The 21874-nt window shown below is 40.4% G+C and overlaps 1 protein-coding gene across 2 annotated transcripts in view; it reads left to right on the top strand.

Moving 5' to 3' along the window:
* celf5a (cugbp, Elav-like family member 5a) overlaps window positions 1–21874 on the top strand; it is a 179727-nt gene that overhangs the window by 11039 nt on the left and 146814 nt on the right. For both annotated transcript variants that reach the window (XM_080472797.1, XM_080472798.1), the window contains exon 2: window positions 5149–5231. In XM_080472797.1, coding sequence (XP_080328923.1) covers window positions 5149–5231 — 83 coding nt within the window. The remainder of the gene's footprint in view (window positions 1–5148; window positions 5232–21874) is intronic.

Here is a 21874-nt window from a genome sequence, read left to right as displayed (position 1 = left end):
ATTACAAGCCCATTAGGCTCAGGCAGAGAAAATATTGTTGTCAGAACAATGACTGAGAGCATTTTGAGAAGGCCCTGGCAGCTCCTGCTGTTCTTCTTTATCAAACCAAATCAGGCCTGAGCATTAGCACGACTGTGGATTTATTTAAACAATTTGAGGATCTGTTTGTTTTGTATTAGGAAGTAATTTTGTGGAGTAAAAATATTCTTTCTGACAAAACTGTTTGCCCTTTTTTGTCAGTTTGAACACCCTGCCTCCCTGACCACCAATGATTTTGTTTATAATCACTCTGTATCAGTGCTGATAATGAGTATGTCAGCTTTCAGCCCCTCTGAAAGGCTATCACGTCCCCTGGAGTCCCACATGGCTGTAAATAAAGTAAGCCGGAAATCTGTGTGAGGCTGTAGACAAGGCTGGACTGGCTACACTTTGTGGTACCTTTACACCTTCTGGCCAAAGAAATACCACAGTGAGGGCTACTTCGCACTTTTTCATTACACTGGGGCCGCTCGGCTCCTGTGGGAAAAGGATGGAGAGAAGTGCACCAAAGAGGATATGAGAAGATGGAGTTGAGATAGAGGCTGTGGTTTAAACCAACCTAGAGTCCCAGGACTAGTTTAATATTTGATCATTCTGTAGTGCAGTTTACCCTCAGTGACAATAAAGAAGTAGGGTGGCCATCCTGAGCTGTAGTTTTTGACGTCACACCCACCGACAGGCAGCCATCATCTTGAAAATACAACTATTAAATTAGTAATTTGTAAAAGGCGTTAGATATTTTTATGATTTCTTGACTTTCAGGTTTTTATTTTTCACAATCTCAGTTGTTTTGTTGACGCATTATATTTGTGACAGCTGGTATTTATTTTCTGTCTTCTTTTTATGCTCTATTGTGACTGAATATGTTGAATATGGGTTAAACAAATTTGTCTGCATCCTGTTTTCGTTTAGATTTCATATGTCCTCCGAAACTTTTTGCATTGGGGTTGTTGTGTGAGCAAGCAGCATGTGAGCCAAGCACACAAGCACACACATTTTGACCAAGAAATGTCAACACATGAGCTTTGTCAACCAATGTTGCCATTGTTCTTTATGAATGCACTGCCACCATTCAAAGTAGTAGACTGTGATATCACCACAGATAAAAATTTCATGTCTTTTGTTACCTCAAACCCTATTTCAAAACATTGTACAATTGCAAACATAAAATGGACAAAGACAATGACAGAGGATTTGTCTTTGTAGTTGAGCTTGTGATAGTTAGCCAGGAGATGAAGGGAGATTTCTGTCAGTGCCGTGGCAAAGCAACTGAGCTCAGCACTGACATAGTGCTTCCTAAATAGAACATTTCACTGGGAATGAAATACAAAAAAAGGCTAAAATGACTTGAAATTTTAAGAAAGAAAAATAAATAACTTTTAACTATAACTAACAACAACAACAAAAAAAAGAACATCTCCCGTACAACCCCAGTTATTACTAATGGCATTAATTAACTTAGCTCGGTTACACATATTGGCTTGAGAGCAACACATTCACTGGGATTGCATTTGTTTCATTTTGCCAGATCCCATTTGTGTGCCAAATTCTGACGTCTGAAAACAGTGGACTTGTTTTTATATGGGACACTGATACAAGAGACATGTAGCCTGGTGAAATATCATATTCAGCTCTCTGTGTTATTATGAGATCTGCATAACATCAGCATGCAAGCCTCAGAAACAAGAAGAACATGTTGCATGTAATTTGTGGACACCTGACTGAGCCTGTCACCTGCCAAATGTGCAAAACAAATTGGTGATCATATTCAAGATGTTTTTGTAAGTAGAGAATGTTGAAAAAAAAAAACCAACAGTTTTTAATTTACCTTTACCTTTCCACCTTTTCATCACCTGGACGTGATGCTCACTTTATACCCTTCTTTAAAAGAGAAAGAGCCCTGATTGCCAGTAACTGTATTGATCTATATAGCTGTATAATGAGGACAATATATACACCAACAAAAACAATACTGATCAATAATTGCAGAAGAAAATGGTCATTTTAAATTATGTGAATTTGTTCTATTTGATGGTAAAGCTCATCTCCACTTGTCCAGATCATGATATCACCAGACATAAGATCCCTACATCTACTCCAACATATCAGGGATCTGTTTGAATATTTTTGTTAATTTTATTTTCTTATCTATGCATACACATCGAAGGATCTAAGTACATCAACATATGGCCGTCTCACAACGTCCCTGCATTAATAGGCCTGGCATGCAAAGAAAGTGGAGATGGAAGTGGCTCACATGTGGCTCACAGACCCAGTGGACAGCCACACACCAGTGAACAGGAACGTACTTCTTACTTACTCTGTCTCCCACTCTCCCCCTGCCTCACTTGCTCACTCTCGCTCTCTCCTATGTAAGCCTCTTTAATTACATGCCAATTCAACGCTGCAGAGATTGGGAGACCCAGTCTTATTTCCCAGCACACACTCCGCACTCTTAAAAATATATCATCAAGAAATAGGAAGTTGGCGTCGGAAATGGAGAGAGGAGAAAGAGGGAGGGACAGCGAGGAAGAATGGAGAATCTTCTTTGGAGCTGCAATCAATGTGTGAGATGAAGCTGTTTTGGGTTTCTGTCAGTTGATGCAGAGGATCATCTCTTCACAGTGGGAAGGCTTCCCCCATTGCTGTGTCAGCAGACTGTGATTAAAGTGGCTTTTTGTTGTGTTTCAAACAATTTCATCATGCCCCCCCCCCCCCCCCCCCCCCCCCCCCCCGAACTCACACTTTTGCTTTTGGTATGCAATGCATCACTGGCAATTTGTACGTGTTTGGATTCCAATTATGGAGTTGTTAAAGCTTTTTTGCCTGTGGCCTGCAAATTCTTATTAAGCCATACATTAAAGAGCACAGAATCGCATTTAAATGGAGTCCATGTTTCTCTTTTGTTTGCCAATGTTGTGGCTGTTATTAATTTATTCTCAATGCTCTATGTGTTACAGATTAACAAACAAATCGGGTGTGTGATTGTAATGCAAAATACTTGTTTCTTATTCAGAGATAGGGCCAACATTTGTCAAGTAAAACTAACAACAAACCCATAGAGAGTGACAAAGAAAGAAAAACAACTTCAAAAATGGAGCCATTGCTTTCTCTTACCCTCTGCAATTTTAGAAACAAACAAATAATAATAAAAAAAAAAAAACTCACTATAGTGTCAGTCGGCAGTTTGTGGTACTTCTTCGCAAGTTGATGCAGGAGAACGGTGGTGAGTTCAACATCCATCTGCCTGATTGAGTGATTTACTTGAGGGTGGCCATTGGAAATCATTAGGTTAGGGATGCTGGAACAAGTGAGGCAACACGGTGACACCAGTGCTACTCTCAGCAACCTCAGAGGTCATGACCCTCGGAGGACTCTATCACTGTCTGTCTTTTTCATCCTGAAATGGATGGCAGGGTGCAGACAAGTCATCTCCAACAAAAGGAGGAACTATCCAAAACAGGAAAGAAAGGACAGAAAGTCGTGTTACCCCAGCCCTGAGTGGTAAGGCTGTTCTGCATCAAATGCAGAGACTGCCACGAATCTCTGCAGAAGCATGACAAGTTGAAATGTAATTCAGGCATGATGGTACATAGAAACATATGAAACACATGAAACACGCAGAGTGGGGTCGCCAGGTCCAGGACTGACAAATTCTATAATACATAAATATATTTAATTTTGTATACACATGCAAACCCACACACCCATGTTACAAACAATAAATCTTCAAACAAGACAGAAAAGGTTCACCTGGGTGTTTAACCCATCTCTTTGATACAGTCTTGCTGATGTTACAGTGAAGACAAGCTAAGTGCAAGGTTCAGTGAAAACACAAAAAGGTGCTGAAGCACTGTTGTATGTGCTTGAGCTTCCATGAATGATACATGGATGGGTAAAAGTGATCCCATATGAAACAAGAAAAATGGATTTGAATATTGTCCGTGTAAAGACACTTAATACATCACCACCCACTGAATACATTTGGCTGTTGAAATGAGATCCAGAATGCAGTGGCTGCTAATAAACCATCTTCAGTGTGGCAGAAATATGATGCATGCTAACCCATATGAACCTCATTAATAGAACACAAGCAAATCTATTTATTCATATAGTCAGGGGAAATGATCGCCTCAATACTCCATCTGTTTTCTCTCTATCTCTTTCTCTCTCTCTCTCTCTCTCTCTTCTCTTCTCTTCTCTTCTCTTCTCTTCCATTTGCATCGCACCTGATGTTTTACAGCCAAGCACCCCCCACTGGAGAGTTTTAACAACATCTTTCCTCTTCATCAGCATCTTCCTCATCACTAACTCATATCTTCCCTACTTTTCTTTACGACCACCTTCCATACACTTTTCAGTGCAGCTTCTTTTGTTTCTGCTGCTTTCACAACTATTCAGGGTGAGACCACTGGCCAGGCAGTTAGGAGCAGCGGACAGGACACGGCACAGGGGATGAGGGCCACTGAACAGCGCCAGCAATGATTCCAAATAATTCCCTGCTCACCTTGTCCTTTTTTGTTGTTGCTGTTGTTTTGTTTTTTTTCTGTCCTCCTGTCTCTGCAGAAAATTGTCCAAATTTACTGGCGTATTGCACTACATCCCACTTTTATTACTGTAACAATTTGTCATCACTTGAAATGTTTCAAAGGGGTGTGCAGACATTTTGTACAGAATGTTTGATGCATAGTAATTGTCCAACAGCTTAAATTATTGGTAATATTAATATAGTTATGTTTCTAAAGGGCTGTTTTTCTTCTGTCTACTACACTCAAAAAAATCAACTATGCAGTTTTTCAGTTTACATATCAGAAATGTGTTTGATTAACATGAGCATATTGAGTTTCTTGTTAAATGGTTCATTCTAATACATGTTGTTCAGATAATCTGAATAAATGGGATTCAATCTACTTAATATGAATAGATCGAAATGTGTTACATGATTAAATTACATTAACTCAACAAATTATTTTTGTGTTTGTGGAAATGACTGAGAATAATTTTTTTCCATGTATGGCATTTTGTCATGACAACTTTCTTCTTGTACACTGAGTTTAAATTAGATGTCAATGTCAATTCAGTTTTAATGGAGTTTTACTGTTATTGCAGGTTGTGCATTTCTCACCTACTGCGCCCGAGAGTCAGCCATCAAGGCCCAGAATGCTCTGCACGAACAGAAAACACTGCCAGGGGTAAGTGTCCTAACGCCCCCATCTCTCTCTCTCTCTCTCTCTTCTCTCTCTCTCTCTCTCTTCTCTCTCTCGTCTCTCTCTCTCTCTCTCTCTCTCTCTCTCTCTCTCTCTCTCTCTCTCTCTCTCTCTCTCTCTCTCTCTCTCTCTCTCTATTTTATCTATATTTCTATCTATCTCTTGTCTCTCCATGGTGGTCAGCCATGCCATCTGCACCCGGCTGCACACCAGCCGGCATTCTCCTTGTATAGTCCCAGAGATAAAAAAAAACACTTTGGAAGGCAATTCAATCAATAGCTCAGTCTTTTGAAGGCCTGCCTTCAACTTTTTCATGTGTCTGTTCTCGGGGGATATTGCCAGCATTGATCAGACCTTCTCTGCCTCATACGTTTCAAACAACAGCAAAGAGTGACAGAGATAGAAAGTGCTGCACATCTGAAAAGTTGAGCAGTCAACCAGAGTTTATGTTTTGATCAAGTTTTCATACTCGACTGTGTTTATGCTATTTTCATTTGTTCAGGAAGCAATACATTCTGCCTATGACTGTGTGCCTCCCTGAAAAGTTGTATTTGTATGGGATGTTATTGTTAGGGCAAAGACAGAGACACATGTGGATGGAGGCATGCATGGAGTAAGATCATTGAAGATCCATACACAGTGAGATATTTGACATAAAAAGATGTTTTCATGACATTTTATAACTTGGGACAGAAGAATGTTACAAAAGGAACATTTTTACCCTTTGCTGATGTTGCCTGCGGTTTGGCTGTCCGCTAAGTTCTTCCCTATCCTATCTGAGAATCATTTGCCAGCTTGCCAGGGTGTCTTTAAGGTTTGACCTGAATTTTGTAATTAAGAAGATTATGTAGCTGAAAGTATGGAGGAGGGAACACAAACTGATATACATGCATGTATGATGCTTGTCTCTTCTTTTGGACTTTCAATGCGCCAAGATGAGAAAATGCCTAAAGTTTAAAAGATTTAATGATCATCTGAATAAAGCATTATAAAAAAAAACATTGATTGAACATTCACTAATGAGCCTTACAGGTAACATTTAGTCATTGCTTGGCCAGTTCTCAGCAGCATTGCCTGTTGAATTTTTCTGACATGATTTTCATTACAGTATATCACTTGTAAGATATAAAACCGTTTTCTTATTCCTTTCAGTCCTGATTTAGCCCTCCTGCTGATTTCCCCTTTACCCCACCCGGGCCAGTCCACCCACATGCTCTCACGTCTCCTCTGCCGCTGCTCTTTCTGAGACAGAGTGTCATAAAAACGTATACTAGGCCAACACTGATGTGTGTCAGGGTAAGCCTGCTTTTCTGCACCCTTGCTTTCAACTTCACTCACACACAAATACCAGAGGTCCAAGAAAACCATGGACAGTGTATGCATTGATCCTGCAGTCACACACAGGCCTGGCACTAGCTTTTCACATCCTATGTACAACCTGTGAATCCCTTTTTACATGCCAGTTGAGCAACATCTGCAGATGCATTTGTAAACACCAATTTTAATATTCAGTGCAGCGACAGAAAAACTAAATACATGCTGTACTATGTGCTTGTGTGTTCAACTGCCTCCCATAGCTGCTCCTGTCTTCTTTTGTTGAGCCTCTATTCTCTTAAATCTTTTGCGATATGACCTCCGTTGCTTCACAGCTTGATGGTAAGCAGATATGCCAGTTGTTTGTTTGCAAAATGCTACTTGATATGCAATTTGCCAGCAGCTATGTTGTAATTAATGTAAAGTAGGAATTCTCCATAGATGGGTTATGAGTTATTAATGCTGCGTTTTGTCATTAGACCACACAACTCTGCTCTCTTGCAGGAGCTTTGACCGGTGTGGTTACTCATCTGTATCGGTTATTTGAGAAGTCAGAATATGAAATCAGACCAAACCCCCGAAAGTCTGCTGGAATTATTTGTTGCAAATGGCTTGAAACATGTATAAAAATTGTACCAGCTAACAAGCTTGTCTGAATCTGATGCAGTGCTCACAAACAAGCAGCGCCACATGCTCAGACTTAAAGTTCATGAGAGGGAGTGTATTTTTAGGTGGCTCGCCAGTTGGTGGGGTGTTGGTTCAAGCTTTAGGTTCGCTGTAATATCCTTCTGCAAAGCACCAAGTCTGTAACTCTGGCTTTTATGTCCCTTTTGAAAGGAGAAGGAGAAAAATTACTTTAAATGTGAAGTGCTTCAGATTTCGGCTCTGGTTGATTTGGCTTCACCTGGGGTTATAGGTAATAACAGTATTTTAAAGTTGAGTATTGACCCACTGAGGCAGGTAACATGTGTAAGTGGCTTGGAAGAAGGCTAGAAACTCCTAGCACATTGAGAACAATCTGTAGTGCTGATGGGATTTGAAGTGGCCACTTAGAAAGAGCTTAATAATCCAAAGAGGAGAAGCTCATTTACTTTGGTCTTTACATCAATACAAAATTTAGATTTTTGTGGAAATATAATTCATTTATGACTATTGGACCTCAAGGATACATGAGTAGATATATATATATATATATATATATATATATTATATATATACATATGTTTCTGTGAGATGACAAAATAGGTAACTACCACATATTTCTTGACAAGCACAAATTTACAGAAGATTGTTGTTCTGAGAACAAGAATTTATCAGCTTCAATTAAATGTGGAGATAAATAGACTGTGTACAAATGGACCAACTTTACTGAGTGACTAAGCTTAGTGAAAAGGACAAAGCAAATTGAAAGGTAGCAGTAACAACACCTCCGAAAGGAAAGAAAGTCAGTCATATAAATTGGCTGCTTGGAACTATCTTGGGGTTGAACCAAACAATTATTTGAAAATAACAATAAGTAACTTCTGTACATGGAAGTCCTACAGGCAGAACCCACCCACAGATATGCCACCGGCTGGACTGCTTTACCATCCAGGCAAAAAAAACCTTATCAACTGTGTTACAAAGCAAAGTCTGACCGTGGAGACCAGTGAGAACAAAGATTAGAAGCAAACCTCCTCAGTAAACTAAGCTGCAGCATGAAAAATGATTTGCTCCACTGCTGCAGGACACTGGGTCTTCATCTGAAGTCCTGACCAATGTCAACTCTTCCAACTGTACGGAAAGATCTCAAAACAATGTGAAAAGCTACAGGGAAAGCTGGCTAATGAACATGTCTCTGACATGGTGTAAATGATCCTGGAGAATCAACTACATTTGTATGCTGTGGTACTGTATATATGGTCAAATGAAACAGTTTGAAATGCTGAAAAAAGACTTTACTGATGACAAACAGTGAAACAGTGAAAACTCTGTGAACCCTGACGTGGTCCCCTGCAGTTTGTCAGGAAAGGAGAGAGCTATTCAACAGGCTGTTGGAAAATTGCCCAACCTTATTCAATGCATTTTATAGATTATTTATATTTCTGAGATCGTCTGCATCTTTTTCAGGAGAGTGGACTTTGCTCAGTCAACGGATGGACAAAACTGTTTGGCTCCCATCTATTTCATCACTTGCATCGCATATCTGTTCCTTCTGCCAAGGACACAAGACATGAGGCAATCACCAGGGATTGTGCCATGCAGACACCTTATAAGACAACCATCCCACGAACCACTCCTGGTCAGTCCTTCTAATGGGATGCAGCAGACACGAGAAGAGACGTCCTTACCTCCCACTACATCCATACAACATACAAAAATACAGCATCAGGACTGCAAAGTTCCCCTTACTTCAAACCCTTAAAGACCATAGCGTTATGGGTGTCCATGTATGCGACAGTGGTGCTGGGAGTCAAAGGTGGAACTTTTTGAAAGTGCTCTGACTCAATCTGTCTGTAAACTGTTAAAAAAAACCTGATCTTTGAATCACAAAACTGGAGAGGCTGGACGAGCTGGTCAGCTTACCAACTGCATTAGACATTTCGATGGCAAAACACATAAACATCAATTAAATTACATAATGCCTTTTGGCTTTATCTATGTTTATGTGGCTTCAATGAAAGTAATAAAATGATGTGTAATAATAGTAATAATAAAATGTGAAAGTCTGTAGGTGCTCTCGTTACAAGCAATTTTCATTCTTCAAAACAATTAAAACTAGATATTTCCACATGCACTGAACATGGTCCCAACTTTCATTAACTGCTATTGTAATTATAAAAGAAAAAACAATAAACAAAGAACAAAACGGCCCATGTATTCAAAGGGTTATGCTTAATAAAATTACATCTGAAATATAGCTTTGAAAGCTGTTAGTAACATATGTTTTTGTATACTCTATACTAACATCAACACATTTGTTTTCCCTTACACAAACACAAGCAACACAGTATTGTTGGGGACAAGCACTTCTCCGGATGTTATTATCCGTGTCCCCTTGTTACACATTAGCTGCTGAAAGTAACAGTATGCCCTAATGGAAGTGTACTGGACTGGAATATAGATTCCTGCGATGAAGTGATGGGAACCTTGGGGACACAAGTGCCTGACATAAGTTTGGCCACGGAATAGGAGAAGCTCTGACAGATTACCAGGTGTGTGCTGCTTGGCTCTATTAGTCATGTGTGTTTGTGCACAAGTGGTAAACTGGCTTTGCATCGCAGCCAGCTCTGTGTAGATACAGATAGCAATGTATAAAGGTGGCATGAAAAACATGTGCACATGGCAGCTTGCCGTGATCACAGGCCGCCCACAATACTGAGTCTGAAATATATTATTTTTGTGCTGTTTTCTTCTTGTTGGCACGGTACAACTTTTTCTTTTTTAAATGTTACATAATCCAATGGGTGCTTTTCTATGTGCAACCGTGCAAGCATGTGTTGACTTTAAAACTCAATTATCAGTTGTTTCTTCAAACCACGAAAAATATGAATGACCCTGACACTGACATGTTCGTGCTTCTTCTCTGCCAGTTAGGACCCACTGACGCTTTCTCAAGCATCTGTTGAGCGTGCGGCTGAGTGTCACAGCTCTCTACACAAGTCCACTGGAGATTTACTCCACCCAGCTTAGCATCATGACAAAATCCTGCCTCCTTCACACTATCCATCCAACCACCCATCTCACCCTCACACTCCCCCACCTCCCCTCACCCTCTTCAAACTCTCCATCCTCTTGCCGCCACTCTTCAAATCCAGCAGATCCAAGACATAATCCCAGTCACTGCAGCGAGTTTATTTGCTGGAGCACAGAAAAACATGCCACCCTTCCTCTTTCCTTCTTCCTCTTTTTTTTTTTTTGGTCATGCTAGCATTGTGTACAACAGTGATTGTCTTGGAGAGGCATTGGTGGAAATGTGTTTGCTGCATGCATTTACTCCTAGTATTAGTACAGCTCGACCTGGGGGGAGTGTAAGCGGCTGGCAGTGATTCAGGAGGCAGGTTTATGGAAATAGCACCGGCATTAAAAACCCAATGAGAGTAGAGAGAAGATTATGCCTCGGCACACACATGTGGGCTCTTGCAATGTCAACACTCTAAGTAGATACCCTTCCTCTCTATTGCCTCCATCTCCCTCTGTCTCCGTTTGTGTTTCTTCTTCAAAACATACCTTTCCTGTTAAACTGTGCATGTGTTTTCTTACATTTCTGTGTGCGTGCATGTGTGATTTTGCATTTATTTGTGTGTGTAATTTGGTGTGTGTGCCAGAGTTCAAGTGACAGGATGTCTGGGGACTGAGTAGCAGTTTTGTGCCGTGAAAAAAATTCCGTCTGACTTGACACAGAAACATTCTTCCTTCATCAGGCTTTGTGTGTGCAAAATATATACGTGAACACAAACATAATATATTCACCTTTACATCTCAGCAAATTCTATCCACCTGTTCATTATCTTCAGCCAAGCTTCGACGTGTGTGGCCCCATGCAGCTGCTGCAAAAGCTGAATAATTCAATGCTACACTCTATGAAGAATAGCAATGTATGAATGTACAGCGTGATTGTGTGTGTACTGTATGTGCCTGCGTGAGTGGGCAAGGGAGGGTGGGCTGGAGCAGAGCGGTCAGCGTGAAGCCAATCGGTGCTGGCAGGATTGGAGGCCTTGTAGTCAGGGAGAGGGGACTCGTTAGAATTTAGCCTTTGGGTAGCAGAAATGTGTGTGTGTGTGTGTGTGTGTGTGTGAGTGTGTGTGGGTGTGTGTGTGTGTGTGTGTGCGTGCGTGCGAGCGTGCGTGCGCGTGCGTGTCTGCGCACACTAGGCGTGTGTTAACAGGAAGATAATAGTGTATGATCAAGGCCTCTCTTTTGAATTTTTTCTTTGTTCTAGAAATACCAGGTTGAATTATTCCAGGAATATCTACTGAGGATTATTTAACTTAAAATGGTTTCAAAAAACAAGAACCACATACACTTTCATTGAAATTATAGCATGTTTTTTTTTTATTTTCATGCATTTCATATAGACCAAAATGTAAACTGACATATTATAGTTAGTTCCTTATGTGTTTATGACTACTTTTGTGGCTTTGGTCCAAAGGCAAACGAAATGGTGCAGCATCTATCGACATGGGGTGCATTATGTATGAGTATTTAAGAGTGGAGTTTGCATTTGTATCTGCTATTTGTCACATTTTTCTCTCGCGGTTGGTTGCGCCCAGTTTTATTAAGAACTTTGATCAATTCTGCACAATTTTGTGAGCTTTCTATTTTTAAGTGAAAGACAGCATATACATACTTGTACTTAGGAGTTAGTGATAGTTGCATATTGTGTGCGTGCGTGCGTGCGTGCGTGCGTGCGTGCGTGCGTGCGTAGAATGAATAGCATTTTAAACTTGACAGAGCTCAGAGTTTCGGTTAATTTTAAGGGAAACGACTTATGGTTACAGTAAAGGCAAGTAGGAAGTTTATTGTTGAGTTTACAACTAGCCTGCAGAAATTGAATGTAAAGTCAATGCGAAGCTCCATCATGCACAAAAACAAATGCTGTGTGTGTTTGGTTTAATGATATATCCATATGATGTGAGCAGAGTAAAGAGCTGTTGTACTATTCTCCTAAGGGAACTGATTCCCCACATGTTTAGAATACTGTATGTACTTATGTGTTACACACACACATACACACCTCTTTAACATGGGTGGTAGGAGTACACTGAAATACACAAGGTTACTGCTACAGTCTCTCTCTCTCTCTCTCTCTCTCTCTCTCTCTCTCTCTCTCTCTCTCTCTCTCTCTCTCTCTCTCTCTCTCTCTCTCTCTCTCTCTCTCTCTCTCTCTCTCTCTCTCTCTCTCTCTCTCTCTCTCTCTCTCTCTCTCTCTCTCTCTCTCTCTCTCTCTCTCTGTTTTTTTTTATTGCTGTTCCTCCGATACACCTTTAACACACCTACACACAAACACACACGCACCCCTGCTTTGTTCTGCTCTGTTTTCTACGTGGTAGATTAGCCACACATTTAGAGAAGCCTTCCTCTCTTGAGGGGATTGGCTTCCAAGGGTATTTTAAAAAAAAAAGAGCAGGATGTGCACTCTGCCCCTGCTTTGGTGGATAAACAACACACACTGAAACACTGAAAATATGTTTCATCATAACGTTTCCTTTTGTTTCGTACACTATGAGCAATGGCCTCCCTTACAACCATCCTGAACAATGTCTCTCACCCTCCATGGTGTCCTGGTCCGCAGCAGAAACACCATCAGCAGCAGACTCATACATCCTTCCTTTCTGCGACCATCAGATTCTATAACTCCTCCTTGTAAATAGTGTTTGTTGGGTTTCTTTATTCTTCTATGCTGACACCAGTCACTGCTTAGCCCTGTGTATATTATTATTTATTTTTGCTTTAACTTTATTCTGTCATAGTGATATTTAAATTTCTATGCTATTTATTATGTGTCCCTCTGGGATTGATAAAGTAGTTCTATTCTAAGCTGGTATACAAAATGATTGTAAAACTGTTATGCCCAAATATGTACTGTATTTGTTGAATGTAGGAATTTAATGTGTAGAGAAAAGATTTACAACGAAAGAGATAAAGTCAGAGAAAAGCAAAAATCTTGTGATATGGATTTTTTGCACTCTTTTTTTTGTTTATTACGTTACTCATCATATATTCCAGTGCACCCTCTGTCTATCTGTGTTTATGGCGCATATCCTCTTTTTAAGTTTCAAAAGTTCAAGAACTTGCTCCGAGTGACAGATGACTCTGCTTTAACCTCATCTGTGACATCAGCGCTGATGACATTACAACGCCGCTGTGCCTCCCACTGTCGAAGGTGCTTCTCACTAACGGGCTCTTGGGGGTAGTCGTTTGCTTGAAATACCAAAATAATCCGCTGTGCACCCTGCCCATTAAGCCACTTCACAGTGAGAAGTGTGCTATTTTTTTTCTGAGGTACAGGTTAGCAAAAAAGCTGAATTATTAATGTTTTTTATATTTTTAGCCTGTTTAACCTATTTCTGGTTGTGGCTGGAGACTGCTCGCCCGCCAGTCTGTGAGAGGAAATCATGTGACACAGCTGGGATCTGGGTTATAGAGCTGGGTTCTGTGTGCAATGGGAGACACAGCAAACGGGTGCATAATCGTGTATTTTTAACTTTGGATGTGCTAGTCCCTTTTTGATGCTTTAATGTCTGTTTGGCACCATAAAGCATTACCTGTACCAGTGGGGCCATTTCAGATGAGTCTGGTTATATTCTTAGCCGGAAGGCATGGCTGTGCAGAGACATGCAAGAGGCAAAGCCTAGATACTGAGTGACAATCCATCTGTGGGTCCCACTACAAGCATGTACAGGAGGACCACTGACGCCAGACACAAAGAAAAAGCGTTTAGTAGGGGGTACAAACACACGGATGATAAAGTAAGGCCCCATATGGAGGGCTGCGCGGGTCTCCCTGTACATGTGCTCTTGTGTTTGCGTTAAAAATGAGGGAAGAAAAATTCTTCCGCAAACACTGGCATATTCAAATACACAAGATGATAGTTTTGTAGGCTGAGAACATGTAACTTCACCCTGTAATGAAGGACACACTTAAAACGCATCACTTCATATGACTAATAGGATCTGACATTTCACTGGCTGGACCTTGTGCCTTTGGGAGTGAGAGGATGGGGTGGGGGAGAGGGTGAGTAAGAAGTATGTGAGAGATTAGAAGGGGGATGAAGTGACAGAATAGTTGAAATATTGAGAAAAGAGGAGAAGAGGGAGAAGGAGGCACAGGGTCATGTTGACAGCTTGAGGCCATATCTTTAGAGTTTGAACATCCATTCCCTTGTCTATGTGTGCCTGTTTCCATGTCCATGTGTGCACTGTTCTTATACAGATATACACAACTCTTGTACTTACGCCGTGTGTGTGTCATGTGTCAAATCTCAACTGAAATGGCACACATGTACATGGTGGAACCAGAGAGAGCTCATTTGTAAGGCAGATCTAGCAGCGCTTTGGTTTAGTGTCCACAGAGAGGGTAAGGGGGCTGCACAGCACGACAGGCCGCATTTGTCAGCAAAAATCAGGACTAATGAAATACAGTACACATGGCTGGAGGGCAAGGAGAGGAGTGTGACTGACAGGAGGTATGAGCGGAAATAGCCCGTGGCAGCCCTCCATCATTGCTACGAACGCATCAGGCAACCAAACCGATTTGTTTTAAGCCCCAGCCCCCCTTTTCCATCCCGGGTAAGGGCAGCAGCATGAGGCACAGGGTAGAAAAGAGGAACAGTGTGTGTGTGTGTGTGTGTGTGTGTGTGTGTGCGCGTCCCTGGGGGTAATGACACAGAGTACAAGTGTATGGGGAGTGCTAGTGATGGGTCTGCTCATGTGGAAGTGAGTATTTGCATTGCAGAGGAGGGCTGTCAGTGGAGCCCGCTCAGGGAGCCAGTGTCAGGGTGATCGCTGCCAGTGAAGGCTTCTGTTGTCTGCCCCACAGAAAACCCGAACACTGGATATAGCTGAGCTAGCACGGCAAGATCATGTACGTCGGCACTTTCAACATTTCTTTTGGGTTAGGACTCTGCAAGCGTACGTGAAGCAGCTTTTTTTCCATTGTTTTTTTTCATTTTCCACTTTTTTCGAAAGTTTGATTTCACCTGACACTTCTTTTAAATGCTTCGATTTTGTCCATCATGGCCCTCTTGAAGCCTTTTATAGAGAGGAAAAAAAGAACAATAAGGTCGATGGCTGCAGAATACCTTGGAATATAAATTATATAGTTTTGTGCCAACAGCTATCGTCTGTGGCCTCTATTTCGATGCCAGCTGCAATAAGAGGCAGTTTTTAATAATTCAGGGTAAAACAGTATACTTGATGTCTTCCAGGCAGCAAGCTCAGATTCAGGTGGAAAACAAAATCCCCCTCAACAACTCAATCTCAACACAACCCCAGAACCATCACAGGTCTGTATCGGAGGGGCTTGTAGGGACACACAGCTCGCGAGCTGTTGTTACTGTTTGCAGAGTTTGTTGGCGCGGTGAGGAGCTTTGCCTTTGTGTGTGTATGAGGGACTGCTCATGAGAGAAAGCAAGCGTGCAATGCAAAGAGCCTGCATGGACTCTCACTCTCGTCAAGGCCTTGTGGTTCCTCACAGCTGTATCACATGCATCAGACACGTTTTACAGGATGCAATTTGGAGTCCTGCTGCTCTGCAGGTTTGGCCCGTGCACATCCTTTAATGTGCTTTCTGTGAGTTCTCAGACAGGAGGTGGCTCTGTGAAGTCAGATTGGAGGTGGAAAGTAGGAAAGAGGAGGGAAATGATGAAGATGAGTGGATTAGGAGAGGGGGGGGGGGGGTGGAGATGGGTCAAAAGGAAGACAGGGAGACTGTGAAATGGAAGTAGGAGGAAAGATATTTGAATCACTGAGTTGTGAAGATGAAGAAATGAGATGGAGGGCGTGAGATAGGAGAAAATGGAGAGAAGGAAATAGAGAGTGGGAGTTATTGATGGGGGGCCTCGCTGAGCCTAATCAGGAATCCTGGTTTTAGCCTTTATCGTTTCGTTGAGGAAACAAAACTGCACAGCTTGTGGTCCATCCTTTGTGGGAATCCATGTTGAGGTCCAAAAGCATCCCAGAGGCCGTCATTAGGTTAGCAGTATGGGGCCCACCAGATAGATATGGGTTAACTGTCAGATTTTCACTTGAAATGCATGGATTGGTGTAAAGAAAAAACTAAAGTATTAAAAAAGAAAACGTGTTAATCAAAATGAACAAAACACTTGAGAACTAGAATAGTCATGGCAATTTGATCCCTGCACAACCTCATGGATAATCCATTGTGTGGTTCAGTGTTTGCTCTGTTTAGTCAATATATTAATTTGTGATATCGACAGCACCAATGAATTCTCCTACAGCCGTGCTCTCAGTAAATTGCTGGTTAAAGCAGCGCAGCGCATTCATGTACCTCTGTGCCATTTCTTTCACACTGAATTTATTTCGAAGTGTTTTTACTAATAGGGTAGCTGTCTCACATTGATGTATACATTGGTGTACTGTTGTACTGTATGTTCTCCAATGCTGTGGTATTTTTATGTGCATATATCTAGTTTACAGTAACAGTGAATGGAAAATACATACTTTGTGGATTCTAGAGTATGGTGTTGCTTTGTGTGGCTATTCTAATGCTCATTGTCTAAATCATCATTTTATAGATTTTCAAGTTAGAGTCTGCTGCGATTCAGGAAAATCTTCAGCCTCTTGTTGTATGGATGTCAAACGTGTACACATTGCTGATGAGAAAATCATCAATTGTGTTGAAATATGTGACCTTGATTGTATGTGTATGTGTGATTTACCTACCATTCCAGAAATGAGTGACTGTCCAAAATAAAGTTTTGGACAATATTATAAGTCCCGTATTTAAAATATACTGTAGTGTCTCTTTGTCTGTGAAAAGTACTATATGAATACATCTAACTTACTTTAATAAATATGATTCGGGATTTTGGAAATCATGACCATCGTTTTATTAAGAGACTATGTTATGTTGAATTATTGTATTATCATATATAATATATTGTATTACCAGTTTAAGTCATGCAGCTGCATTGCTGAGGAAAAATCATAGTGGCATTGGTAGTTGATCAATTTTAATAAAATATATATATATTTTTTTAAAGTGCATTATATTTTTTGCTGTTGTGGGACATTGTGCTGAGTTTACAATCTCCTGTGGTGAATGGAAAAAGAAGAAGTAAAATGTATCTGACATATATTTTTTAAAAGTGAGGAAAAATGGCTTATTTTGTGATTTTGTTTGCTTCCGTATGGATCATATGCTGGAGTATAATATTCTCGCCTGCTTTAATGTACAAATGTGTTCTCTTTGATGGATTTCGAGTTTAATCAGGCGAATTTATTTTAAAACTCTTTGTTAAAAAAAAACAAAAAAAAAAACAGGTGAAACTGCTTCCTATCACTGTCACGTGATATAGTAACGGGGATTTGGGAAATGATTACCATAGCTGCACACTGATTAGATAAGAATCTACACGTTTTCACTACACAACACCTTCATTCCTCAATTCACTATTTATGAATCCATCAATCTACATGATCTTTGCACTTTCTCTTGTTTGCAATGTTTATGAGAGCTGCTATTTTTAAATCCGTTGTGCCTCCAAGGTACAATGACAATAAAGGAATTCTGATTCTGACACTATGGGAGCATAAAGAGTTTGACCGGTTGTTTCAGTGGTTATTATCCCATCTGCCTGTTTCTATTGGTCAGTCTGCCGATTTGGTCCTATCAGGCCCTCCTTTTTCAATCAAAATGTACTGCTATGCACACTGTCTATCCAACTTTCTCTATTTGTTTGTCCCATCTCTTGTTTCTCTTTATTGCTCATTTTTGTCACAGTAGTTTCTTTCAATCAATTATTCTGTCTGTAAAACATTTTAAATTATGATGATGACTTGCAAATTTATCTCAGATTAATTTGATAGGTTTGGATATTGTGCGCTTGCCTCATGGGCGTGCTTTTGCTGCAGTGTTGTTAATATATTCCTGAAATACTCTGGGAAAAGGGCAAAGCATGGTGTCCATCCCATATCTTCATTCAAGTTTCCATCTCTTATGTGGTGACTTCTTCTTTCTACCCGGTATTACCACCTTATTTTTTTGCTTTTCCAGCCTGTTAACAGACTCTAAAGTACACTTTGTAGCCTTTAACAACAATTGGTGCTTTAAAGCAAATATTTTTTTTCCATTAGTTGACTCACAGCTTGGGGCGCAAAGGCTGGACAATTTCTTAAAACCATGGCGGCTTCGAAAAAAAACTCAACACGATCTAGAGAAGCTTCATAAAGTGGGAAAATGCATTCATTATGTTTTTAAGGCCTCAAGGATCCACAGTTTGTATTGTTGAAAAATGCTGTATATAAACAAAATCATGATTGTGACCATTTAAAGCTCTATAGGGAACTGTTAAGTAAGTTCACCCAGGATGAATGGGAAGTCATCAGTGCAGCAATGAAAGTCTGTCATGTCCTCTGACACGTTTAAAAGCACTTAGGCTCTGTCTGCTGAATGACCGGAATCTGATAATGCCAGATTTATTGTAGTGTCCGTACATAGTGAGGGAGCCCTCTGGGTATATGGTGGCCGGCTACCATTGCTGCCTGACTATATTTCAGTTTGCAGCGGAGAAGAAGCAAATAAAAGCCTTTTCTTTCTTTCTCATTCAATCTCCTCGCTCTCTCTTTCATACTCTCACTCTCTCTCTTCCTCCGTCAATGCCACAGCTCAGCCAACTCTTTTTTTAAGAGTGCTCGATAGATGCCTGGCTATAGCTTACAGAAATAGGAGTGTATACGAACAGCATACTGTGAAACTGAAGTAAGTAAGTAAGTAAGTAAGTAAGTAAGTAAGTAAGTAAGTAAATAAATAAAAGAATAAAAAGATAAATAAAAGATAAATAAATAAATAAATAAATAAATAAATAAATAAATAAATGAATAGCAGCTGTGAGTGTTGCTCAGTCAAAGCACAGGGCCACTTAGCTACCGAACTGCACCACCAAATCTTTTTTATTTAATTACCAACCAAAAAGAAAGAAAACAAGAAAAACCGCTATTCCCTGCTGCAGTGAATGAGAACAATGATATACAGTTTGAGCAACCGTGTGAATGAAGTTGGGGCACGCGTTTGATGGCTGAATGTGACTTTGGCGGTCAGATACTGTGATATCTGGCGATGTCAAATGAGGCTCTATAGGTGAAGTGGATACTAGCAACCCCTCAGGGGGATGGTGTGAAATTAGGGAATAAGATCAAAGCATTTGGAAGCAAAGGTACTACAACCAAACAGCATAGCTAGTAACATGATTTTTTCCCCCAGTTTTTATTTTTTTATTTTTTTCCAGAGTGGCGGTGCACAGAGCTTGTAAGACAAATCCTTTCTAATAGGAAGCCTCTAGGGCTCCAGAGGCGCGTGGTCGATACAGGGAGACACAGAGGGCTTTGAAGATGGTCTATCTCTCTGCTTCCTACCAAATGAAAAGGCAAGAGAGGGGCCCCACAGGGACACAGCTGGGCTAAGTTTCTATTAACACTATCTACATAACACCTAAGATGTCCCTGTGTTTGATGTGACAGCGTCCAGATTACCTCACATTAGGGAGAACAACAAAGCCTCATGTGCTGCACCTCTTCTTATTGCCTGGGAGACAGGAAGAGAAAGGATGTTTTTTTTTCACAAAGTGACTCAGAGACAAGGGCATTCAGAAACAACCATTCTAACATTTAAATAGAAACACATTCATAGTTTTCATGCATTTCACATGTTGTCACAACATTTAAGTAGTCAAAGATTTGGAGTTGAAAATCTATTTCCTCTTATTAAAAAAAAAAAAAAAAAAAAAAAAGATTACATTTGGAATAAAACAAGATTATGTATTGTCACTGCAGTCTGACTCATACAAACAGATGTACACAATAATCACCACCAAAGGCATAAACTGTTCCTAAGATTAAAAAGAACAACAACAACAACACACAGACATTTTGCCTGCCCCCCAACCCTCTGGTGTTTTCAAATGAAGCATTTTTCTACAGTAGACTGACATTATTCACCAGCCACCATTTAGAGCAATCACACTGTTGTGAAACAAATTATTTGCTACCTGTGTGTTTGACATTTGAAGTGTCAGTGTTTGGTTTGACTAATGGATTTCTTCTGACAGAGAAGTGGATGGGATCTCTTAGTGTCACCATGTGAAGTGCAAACACAATGAGCAAAATGGATGTCCTCGTGCTTTTTAAGTGTCTAGTGTTTTGTTTGCTTGCATCCTCAGTGATGGGTGGGCAGAGGTTAATAGGAGGTTTCGGTTTGTGAACATGTTATTGTGATGTCCTCTTCTGAATCAGAGCTGAAAAAAAAAATGCAGATGATCTTTTAAGAGATGGCTAAGATTCAATCGTATTGTGGAGCTGAATTGCTATTGTTTAAAGTCATTCAGGAATTCCATTTGAATTGAAAATATTAGTATGACTTTTAAAAAAAACCCTCTGACCCAAATTGTTTGATAATTTTGTGCTGATAATATGATAGTGAAGATGTTAGCATTCTTGCCTTACAGGACCCATTTTCGATTTTTGAGGCGTTTGTAAGTACAACTTTGCACAAGTAATGGTTTTGATAGTTTTGTTTATTCTGGATTACATTTTTGCCGTGCAAACTTTAGGAGGCCAAGTAAAGTCGGTGTGATTCACCAAGAAATGCAATTAATAGTTTTGTCACCCAATTATTTTCATACAAAGTGCAATGAACAAAGAAATCTCATCTAATTAACGGATCATTAGCTTTCTGCGTCTATAAAACAACCTGCAGAGTTTCGCAGTTTTTCCAGGTTCTTGGTTTGTGAGATGAATCCAAACATTGTGGCGATGCCACACTTGTGCTGAGAGTTTAGGCTATAGGAGTTTGTGTAATCGCATGAGCGCCGAAAAATAGGAATCAATTTGACCAAAGTTACTCAACCTTTTACACAGTTATCAGATCGGTCTTATTGAAGGTTTTCTGTCGAAGGCTCGACATTTATGACTCTCACATTAGCTTGGCTTAAGGTCAACGTAATAGAGCTTTAGCTTAAGTGACTTAAAAAAACAAAAACAACATATATGTGCGTAGGAGAAGAAGACTTTATCCATCCCTGAGCCATTAGGTCAAGTTGAGTCAAATTAACATCACTGTCATAAAATGAGACGTCATTGTTTGAGTGTTGGACACTGGATGGAGGATGGAGGACGGAGGATGGAGGACGGAGGATGGAGGACGGAGGTTATGCAGGACTGCTATGAGTTACAGGATGATGGCAGTTTAACTCCACTGTTGAGTAATTGTAGAAATAGTTTCTCTCCCTGGAGCCAGAATGGGCTCTAATGCACCTCTTCTCTTTGATGTTGACTATAAATATGAATGGACTGGGTGGGGGAGGGCTCTGGTTATTACTGTATAGAAATCTTTTTTTGGGAGTTGTTTGTGAATGTTTATGAAGAGGAATACAGACAGCAGAGGAACATGGAGCAGCAACAGATTTAAGCACATCCAGCCACAGACTTCTTTCTTAGTAAATCTCTTTGTGCTTCACATTAACAAAGCTATTTGAAAATTAACGATATCATTCATGGCAGCTATTTTCTCAGTGCTCCCCTCCGAAATGTTAGGAGTTAAATGCATGGTGGTATACTCGGCTATCTGTTGTGGGACTGTAAGTGCTGCTTCGAGTA

This window comes from Lipophrys pholis, assembly GCF_963383615.2.
Source record: "Lipophrys pholis genome assembly, chromosome: 10".
Lineage (NCBI taxonomy): Eukaryota > Metazoa > Chordata > Actinopteri > Blenniiformes > Blenniidae > Lipophrys > Lipophrys pholis.
The sequence above is the reverse complement of the archived record's forward strand: the minus strand, read 5'-3'. Positions and strand labels throughout refer to the sequence as shown.